At 44.9% G+C, this 9,599-nt stretch overlaps 1 protein-coding gene and 2 long non-coding RNA genes across 4 annotated transcripts in view; 2 read left to right on the plus strand and 1 right to left on the minus strand.

Moving 5' to 3' along the window:
- Positions 1–669, plus strand: part of Indy (tricarboxylate transporter protein I'm not dead yet) — a 39,451-nt gene extending 38,782 nt beyond the window's left edge. For both annotated transcript variants that reach the window (XM_077442687.1, XM_077442688.1), the window contains one exon: positions 26–669. In XM_077442687.1, coding sequence (XP_077298813.1) covers positions 26–223 — 198 coding nt within the window. In that variant the 3' untranslated portion in view covers positions 224–669. The remainder of the gene's footprint in view (positions 1–25) is intronic.
- Positions 1–9,599, plus strand: part of LOC143920049 (uncharacterized) — a 422,197-nt gene that overhangs the window by 267,998 nt on the left and 144,600 nt on the right. The gene's annotated exons all lie outside the window — the stretch shown is intronic.
- On the minus strand, positions 399–2,521 carry LOC143920050 (uncharacterized). The gene is made up of 4 exons (XR_013261304.1): positions 2,401–2,521; positions 2,076–2,346; positions 1,772–1,859; positions 399–1,539 (listed from the first exon to the last, which is right to left on the minus strand). It is a non-coding gene; the product is annotated as an uncharacterized LOC143920050 (long non-coding RNA).

A 9,599-nucleotide genomic window follows, 5' to 3' on the forward strand; every position in this document is an offset into this window, starting at 1 on the left:
TTAATTAAACTGTTCAATATTATAGGCTATTACTGGAATCGGACCTACACTCATTACGACGCTTCTGACTTGGGGATTCTTCCCGACATGGGGTATGATCATCTTCCCTGAAGTGAAGACTTTCCCAGACTGGGCAAGACCTGATATAATCAATGCTACAGTAGCAAGTAGAGTAATTATGAATGTGACAACGACTACACCTTTTCCCATAACGGGAATATAAATGTGAGGACACTTAGTTTGATTTTAGTTTTACAATTTTCAAGTTGCAATCGACATTGCAAGAATAAATCCGCAATTTTGACTGTGCAAGTTTAAAGATTACATAAAATGAACTTTTAGGTGTATTTTTAATGTGATAATTATATCAATTAAAGACAATGTGGTTTATATTTTTTACCATTGTGTATTTATTTATGATATTGAATTTTTAGAATGAATAGTTTTCTGTTGAAAAGAGGTTTTTTTTAGTAAATCAAATAAATTGAACATAATTTATTGTTAAATGGTATATGTTTTATAATAATAACTAGTGAAAATTAATGGTGTTTTTATTTCTATTTTACAATACAAATTAGAAAAATTTCATATACAAATTATTATGAGAAGCACATTATATGTACAATTATTATTTCAAATTGGATTACAATAATATATTTTTATCACATGACATTTGATGTATTGATATTACACCTATGTCAGATTTGTGTTATGAATTTTTTATTGACTAGGATAAGTGCTGCAGTTGTTGATTGTTGTATATTTATTGGCTACTTGAACTAAAAAAATACAACAACATCAATTTAGGGAAAAATAATACAGCACAATCAGGTAGTAGTGATAGTAGCACTACAAGGATATAAGATTCTCGCTGAAGTGGACTCTTATTACTTATTTTTTAATCTTAAGATCCGTGTGACCAATAACTACACTACCCTACAACTAGCCTTACTTTCTCTTGCAGTACATATATTCAGATGTGTGCATATACTTAAAATCATCTGATGACTTATGTTTGGATCAGTAGATATTCTACAGTGAGGCAATGGCCTCATCGTGTTATTCTATCAAATCGGATTCGATTGTATGAATTTACTCTTCAGCCAATACTGTGTCAGATGGGTTTCAGCATATTTTAGCCTCCCTACGATTCAGTGTCTTAACAGCTATGGCAAATTAGAAGTAAAATGAAAGTGGTAAGAATCTATTATAGATGAGTGATATGACTGAGTAGAGCATAAATAAACTGTAATATTAATAAAATATGTATCCAATCGTAAATAGACTGTGATAGAAAATAATGGTTCTTACCAAAATGCATACCAAGTCTTTAATAATAGAACCACGTCGTGACACCAAATAAATAACTAAATTCAACAATTAATCGTTTAGTGCTTTTGAGCGGAAAATTTAAATATCGGAAGCACTTTTAAGCAGCCAATCAACGATTGGAGGCGTGGTCTCGTAAGCTGTCACATATCAGAAGTACCAACATAAAAATGTGATTTACGAGATGATTAAATTAGTAGATCTATCCCTCTAATATAATATTTGGTAAATGGACTACTAGTCATATGTGAACCAGTCACAGGACAACCGGTCGCTCTAGATCGGTCACACGTGATCACCCGTCACACTAAAACTGGTCACACCCTAAAATCGGTCACGAGAAAACTGGTTGATCGATTTTAGGGTGTGACGGGTGATCACGTGTGACCGATCTAGAGCGACCGGTTGTCCTGTGACCGGTTCACATTTGACTAGTAATCACCGAACCATAATATTTATCGAAATACTTGTGTAACATTTTATTATCTAATTTATGAATAAAAACCAGTATAAATATTTTCGGAGTATCACTAACGTTCATCAAATTTAATCCCTTTTAATTGGCACATGTAATTACATTAGTAATCAAAAACTGACGAGCACACCGTTGCAAAGATAAATTCTTTATCAGAGAAATAGCATAGCAATGTTGAAAGACGCCAGATATCTTCGTTTCTAATTTCTTTTGGAGCTAATGCTTCATGGAAAGGCGTTATTGTCGTCGAACCTCGTTGTCTCCCTGTCACTTGCTGCGTGTTGTAGGTTATAAATTTTTAAAGTAAATAATGCGAAACGAATTTTTAAAGTAAAACATGCGAGTGCAAGCAATTCAGTTAACCCATTGTAGGCGGGGTACATGTTTGTTGACCGTATCCCGGCCTAACGAAACACTGTTGTGCTAGTTTTATAAAGTTTTATTGTTTGCCTATGGTTGTACAAAGGTATGGTATTTGTGGGCAAAAGTATGTCGTTCAGCGGTCTCTGGATATGGTAGAGTGTCGCTGGCTCGGCATTCAGCTATGTTCAGAAGGTCTCTGGATGCGGCAGTGTGTTGCTGGCTCGGTGTTCGGCTATGTTCGGAAGGTCTCTGGATACGGCAGTGTGTTGCTGGCTCGTCCGGCTGGTTGATCTTCCAAGTCCGCGTAGTGTAGTGGTGGCTAGTCAGGAGCTGTATGTCGACGCTTGCTGCTGTGGGTCGACTGGCGTTGTTTGGGTTGTACCTCCTTTTATAGTGTTTCTGGAATCACCTGATCGATGGTGGTGGTTTGTTGATGCGTAAGAAAGGAATTTGCTTTTGTCGAGGCGTAGAATTTTCTGGAACGATTGGCGCCGTTCCGCTCGATGTATTTTAATGGTGGCGGCGTGTTTCGACCGTTTTGGTTCCACTCGACTGGTAGGGGCGTTCCGCTTGAGTTTAATATAATGACTGCAGGTGTATGTCGTCTGGGTTTCGTTCGCTCGAGTGTGAAGGGTGGATCATTCTCGAAGGATTTTGGCATCGTTCCGCTTGAGTTGGATTTGGCGCCGTTCCGCCTGAGTTTAATATAATGACTGCAGGTGTATGTCGTCTGGGTTTTGTTCCGCTCGAGTGTGAAGGGTGGATCATTCTCGAAGGATTTTGGCATCGTTCCGCTTGAGTTGGATTTGGCGCCGTTCCGCCTGAGTTTAATATAATGACTGCAGGTGTATGTCGTCTGGGTTTCGTTCCGCTCGATGTAGTTTGTTGTTGCGGAATATTCTCGAATGTTTCGATGACGATGACGATGACGAGATTCCTACATGGCTCTCCGGTGAGTGTTAGCGATGTGTGTGATTTTGTGGGAATCTTGATGTGTTGGAGTCTGTTGACTCGATGGCGTCGTTGTTTGTCCGGTTGTGCTGGAGAAAGTTGTCTCGACAGCGGGTCTTGTGTGAAGAACGTTGGTTGTCGAAGTGCGTTGAGTGCTGGTCTTCGTTGGTTGTGCTGGAGTTGGTTGTCTCGACAGCGGATCTTGCGTTGCGTACCAGTCCGAGTTGTTCTTTTCTACCATGTTGCTTATTCTGTCTAGGCTGCGTTGATAGTCAAGGTTGGTGGTCTGGACGGTGTTGTTGTGCAGGCGTTTTGCTGGTTGTACTGGAGTTAGTTGTCTCGACAGCGGCTGTGTTGTGTTGGAGCTAGTTGGCTCAGTGGCGATTTGTTTCGCCGGTTGTGCTGGAGTGGGTTGACTCAACAGCGGGTTGTGTTGGTAGCTGGTCCATATGTACTTTCACACCATGTTACTGTTGCGGTCGTTACAATGGTAGTGAAGGTTTGTGACGGTCTGGACGGTGCTGTTGTGCAGGCTGCGGCGTCCTGCATGGGCTCATCGAGGTGATGAATCATCGAAGGTGTGATGAGCGGTGCTGGCGGATCAACAGTAGTGGATCCATTTGGTTGTTGTCTCCGGGTTGCGTCTTGTTGTGGCGAAAGCTGCGGAGTTGTTTGACATGGTCACTAGTTGTAGGAACATGTAGCGGACTGCGTTTGAAGTCTGCGTTGAGGATTGCGTTGTAGACTGCGTTGAAGGCTGCGGTTGCGTGAAGTCTGCGGTTGCTATGTAGGCTGCGATGTGGGCTGCTATGTAGGCTGCGATGTGGGCTGCTATGTAGGCTGCGATGTGGGCTGCTATGTAGGGTGCAATGTGGGCTGCTATGTGGGCTGCGATGTAGGCTGCTATGTAGGCTGCGCTGTGGGCTGCTGTCGTGGCGGCTGTTGGTTGTTGTGGAGGCTGCACTGTGGGCTGCCGTGTTGACTGCGCTGTTGACTGCTATGAAGGCTGCGTAGTTCAAAGATGGGGTCACCAATGTAGGCGGGGTACATGTGTGTTGACAGCGCTGTTGGCTGATCAGAAGGTTGCGTAGATCACGTCGGGGACACCAATGTAGGCGGGGTACATGTGTGTTGACCGTATCCCGGCCTAACGAAACACTGGAGTTGGTTGTCTCGGCAGCGGGTCTTGCATGGGTAGAGTGTCGCTCGAGTGTGAAGGGTGGATCATTCTCGAAGGATTTTGGCATCGTTCCGCTTGAGTTGGATTTGGCGCCGTTCCGCCTGAGATTAATATAATGACTGCAGGTGTATGTCGTCTGGGTTTTGTTCCGCTCGAGTGTGAAGGGTGGATCATTCTCGAAGGATTTTGGCATCGTTCCGCTTGAGTTGGATTTGGCGCCGTTCCGCCTGAGTTTAATATAATGACTGCAGGTGTATGTCGTCTGGGTTTCGTTCCGCTCGATGTAGTTTGTTGTTGCGGAATATTCTCGAATGTTTCGATGACGATGACGATGACGAGATTCCTACACCATTTAACCTAATTTTATCTACAAGCAAGAACCTTATTCAGGGCAGCGCCTAGGAGTTCGGCCGCCTGTGCGTAAACTTAAATCGCCGCTCTTTAATTTTATCAGCATCTTACTTTGTGATAAATACGGTTCGGTGATTATTGTCCACAAAGCGCTCGCCCAAAAGGCACTAAAATCTCTATAACGGAACATCTGGCTGCCGAAAAGTCCATCATACTAACGAGAACTCGAGTGCCAAATATTTCGTATTCGCGATTTTCATGGCAAAATTTATATGTTGGGTTTGTGATTATTACGCATATCGCAATGTCCGTAATAATCCAATCACCGATAAATATAGTGTTGAAAATTTTAATCACAATAAAAAATAATCAGAAGAACGACCAGACGACAAGAGAGACTGGAAGTTTTCAAGTTCATTCATGAAAATATAATGTTTTTACCCCCAATCCCACATCTAGGACATTGTTCTTTCGATGACCAACCAACACTCAAAATTAAAGAAATACATCTGGCAGCCTCAAAAATAATAAAACATAAAAGACCTAGCTATCCCGTAATTTCTCTGAATTATAGTTGTACAGACTCCAGGGATGTTCAACTCGAGAGCACCCCGGAAGTCGGTTTTGTAGAAGCTCGTGGTAAGCGTGGGCGGGGCTGGTTTCCTCAAGGTGCCTTCCTTCGTCGTCGGTGGTCTGGTCTCTGCTGATGTCGGCTGCTCTGCTATGTCCCTTTCTCCTTCGTAATGTGCGTGGGATGCGTGATGTGGAAAAAGGGAGGAAATTGTATAATAATAAAAACAGGTTGTAATTCTGTTTGTATGGTGACTGTATTTTATATATGTATAAATACAGAGAATAAGCAGGGGGGGGGGAGTCCGTCGTGAAATTAGCGCGCACGTGTTCGAGAGGTTATGATAACTTCACTCCTCACGTGACTACGTGATCTGACTTCGACGAAGAAAGACCAGGATTTCCTCACTTCTCACCGGACGTATACTGAAGCTGTACTTCCAGTATCGTCTGCCGATCCAGGCTGAGCTGATCGGGACTCGGTGGTGGGAACAAACTCGGTAGCGAACAGAGATGTTCACTCGACCGAAGCGGAAAACGAATAGGAGGCGGGGACGCGCGCTCGGCGCCGATCTCCCTCCAAAACGGCTCCTTTGGTCGTAACGCCACGAAAGCTGACCATGAAGACTTGGTCGGAACATACTCCCCCCGTTGGAATCCAGAGGATCGGATTCCAAAACAAATGAATTAATCAAGAGACTAATGAAGCATGACAAATGAGATAACAAAAGAACACAACAAAAAAGACATAAACAATACACAATCAGTAATCAAAAACAAAGGTTCGTCCACCGTCAATCGTCCGGCTGTACATTAACAGCTGACTAAGCCCGCAAGAAACAACCAACAAGGTAAACAAACAAACAAACAAAAAACAATAAAAAACCAACACCAGTGCTAGGTAACAATATTGTTAAGCCGTTACATGTCCCATATGCATTGATAGCTCCATTACCAACACCAATCAACAAACAAGAGACAAAAAAAAACTAAATGGAAACACATTTAACTAAATCACAACACAAATTAAAGACGCCAACTTTAATGGGGGACGTTTTGAACGTTCGCCACACCGTTGCACAAATTCACTGAGTGCTGCTCGACTGGCAGTCTAGCTACTCGCCGGACTGCTCGCTTGGTGTTGCTGATGGAGGAGTAGTAGGACCTACTCCTGTGCCCCTGTCTGCCAGGGGCCGCTGCTGCATGTGCTGGTGTGGTAGCACCCTCGCTCCGGGCTGATCGACCAGATCCTCCTGCTGTTGCGCAACTAGTGGTGCGCCAACTAGGAACTGGCCAGGAGTTATGGGAGCTGGGTTGGGAAGGTCGAAAGATGTGAGGGTTAAAGGGCGCGGGTACATTGCGCTTCGGCAAGCGGAATCTTCGTACCGCGGAAACACGCGATTCGTCCAGGGGACGCGTAACTGTCTTGACTGGACGTCTCGCGCCAAAACAAGATAACGGATCACGACCCGTTGTGTGATGGCAATTCCGAGAATCGCTTGAAACTGTGGGCGCTTCTAGAGAGCCACCCAATATCCAGCCGAAAGCTGTATTCATCATCGCGATGCGTCCTCCTCTGTCACCGCGTGACTTGGAGGGAACTAAAATGGTACGTTTGCCATTGCGTAACATCGCATGATAGGCGTCGCTGCCTATCACCATATCCACTGTACAGGGAATATCGAATGACGGATCGGCAAGGGGGAGATGAAGCGGCAAATGGCTCCGAATCTCGGACACGTTGCGCGATGGAAGTTGATTCGCGATCTCGGGCATGATTGCGCAATCGAGATCAACACTGGAGCCCTGATTGGGGATGCGCGGTAGAATTCGAATTACCGCGCCACTAGTAATGGACGTCCTATTTGAACCTATTCCTACCAGGTTGACGTCCATCCTTTTCGACTTTAAGGCGAGTCGCCTTCTTAAGTCTTCAGAGATGAGGTTGAGTTCGGAGCCGTTATCTAACAATGCTCGAACCTTGTGCGAACGCCCATCTCCGCCGCGAACTTGTACTTCCACGGTGGATAACAGGACAGTTCGGGCGTGAGAAGGCGATACGCGTCTCACCGAGTGTAAAACCAACGATGATTTTACGGGTTTGGCGTTCTCTGATTTCTTTGGGCTCCGATAATGTTTGGCCTTATTTGAAGGCGAAGTTTGGTATGGAGTTGAGTCATGTAACATGGTGTGATGGGCATGACCGCATTTGAAGCATCTCTGCTTTGTTTGGCACGCGTGAACTATGTGCCCTGGCCTCAAGCAGTTGAGACATAGTCGACGTTTTATGGCGTTCGACCTACGCTCATCACCGCTCATTTGGCGGAATGATGGACAGGCTAGCAGAGAATGACTTCCGCTGCAACTGATGCAGGAGGGGCGTTCCCTCCTCACATGCAGAACTGCTGCCTTCGGATTCGTAATGGTTCTTGGTCGAGGATTCGACTCGCCTTTTAAGACGAAGTCGGCATTTTCCATCGATTGGCACTGGCACGTTAGAAAATGCATTATTTTGCTAAACGTGCAGTCTTCATACTTGGGAGTCTGAAGCTCCCATTGCTGAAGTGTACTCCGGTCGAGTTTTCTGGTGATAAACATCACCAGAATCTCGTTCCAGGTCTCGACCCGGACGCCCAAGTTAACGAGCGCACGTACATGCATGTTGGCATCATCTATGAGACGACGCAGACTGACGTGATTGTTGCTCACGACTGGCTCGGCTTCAAGCAATGCCTGAAGGTGATACTGAACAACAATTTTTTTGTTGTTATAGCGTTGATCCAAAATGGACCACGCGCTCGTAAATGAATCTGAAGCTAATTCCAAGCCGTCAACTAAACGTTGGGGCTCTCCTTTTAGGCTTCCTAGTAAGTATTGGAACCGGGCGATTTGCGAACTCTCGCCGGCCATAGCGGCCAAGAAGCGTTGTGAAAAAAGCGGCCAATTTTGGACGTTGCCTTCGAAGGTGGGCAACTCCAAACGGGGCAATTTTATTGCCGAATTTGATTGCGGTACAGGTGACATTGTGAGGTTAGCGCCATCTAACGGTGAAGCGCTCAATTGCGGCTCACGCAAATTGATTGCTTCGGTGCATCGCACGAAGGCGGCCATATGCTCCCTATCAAATAGGTCCACGACGGATTCGGAGGCCTGCGCCTCTTCTTGGTCCAGCTCGTTTATCTGAGCTTGGATCGCTTCGAATTCAGACAGTAATGGTCTGATTGTTTCGAGCCTGATTCTGAGCTCGAAGATGCTCAGATCGTCCCCCAATTGATTCGCGTTTCTCGTTAACCGAGCGCGAATTCTTTTCCGCGTATTTTTAAGCGTACTCAAAGACGCCATTATTGAAATGCGACGAAATCAAACAAAGGAAAAAATGGACGCGGGAAGAAACAAAATGGACGTTGACGACCAAAAAAAATAGCAACAACAACAGAAAAATGCTAATTACGACCAACCTGGATTCGACGACGTTGGAAGACCAGCTCTGAAGACATACGGAATCGAAGGACCAAATGTACAGACTCCAGGGATGTTCAACTCGAGAGCACCCCGGAAGTCGGTTTTGTAGAAGCTCGTGGTAAGCGTGGGCGGGGTTGGTTTCCTCAAGGTGCCTTCCTTCGTCGTCGGTGGTCTGGTCTCTGCTGATGTCGGCTGCTCTGCTATGTCCCTTTCTCCTTCGTAATGTGCGTGGGATGCGTGATGTGGAAAAAGGGAGGAAATTGTATAATAATAAAAACAGGTTGTAATTCTGTTTGTATGGTGACTGTATTTTATATATGTATAAATACAGAGAATAAGCAGGGGGGGGGGGGAGTCCGTCGTGAAATTAGCGCGCACGTGTTCGAGAGGTTATGATAACTTCACTCCTCACGTGACTACGTGATCTGACTTCGACGAAGAAAGACCAGGATTTCCTCACTTCTCACCGGACGTATACTGAAGCTGTACTTCCAGTATCGTCTGCCGATCCAGGCTGAGCTGATCGGGACTCGGTGGTGGGAACAAACTCGGTAGCGAACAGAGATGTTCACTCGACCGAAGCGGAAAACGAATAGGAGGCGGGGACGCGCGCTCGGCGCCGATCTCCCTCCAAAACGGCTCCTTTGGTCGTAACGCCACGAAAGCTGACCATGAAGACTTGGTCGGAACAATAGTTCGGTTGTGTTACAAGTTGTAACTTGCAACAGCAATCCACAAGTATACAACAAGACAACCTAAATGCATTTTAAAAAGAACGATGTCTTGTTTTGTATTTTTTTAGGGAATGTAATTTTTTCGACTCTCATTTCTTTTGGCCATCTTTATATTTCGGCCACCTATGTGCGTTGCACATATTTGTACATATATATATATATATATATATATATATATATATAT

The sequence above is a fragment of the Arctopsyche grandis genome, chromosome 12 (assembly GCF_051622035.1).
Source record: "Arctopsyche grandis isolate Sample6627 chromosome 12, ASM5162203v2, whole genome shotgun sequence".
Taxonomy (NCBI): Eukaryota; Metazoa; Arthropoda; class Insecta; order Trichoptera; family Hydropsychidae; genus Arctopsyche; species Arctopsyche grandis.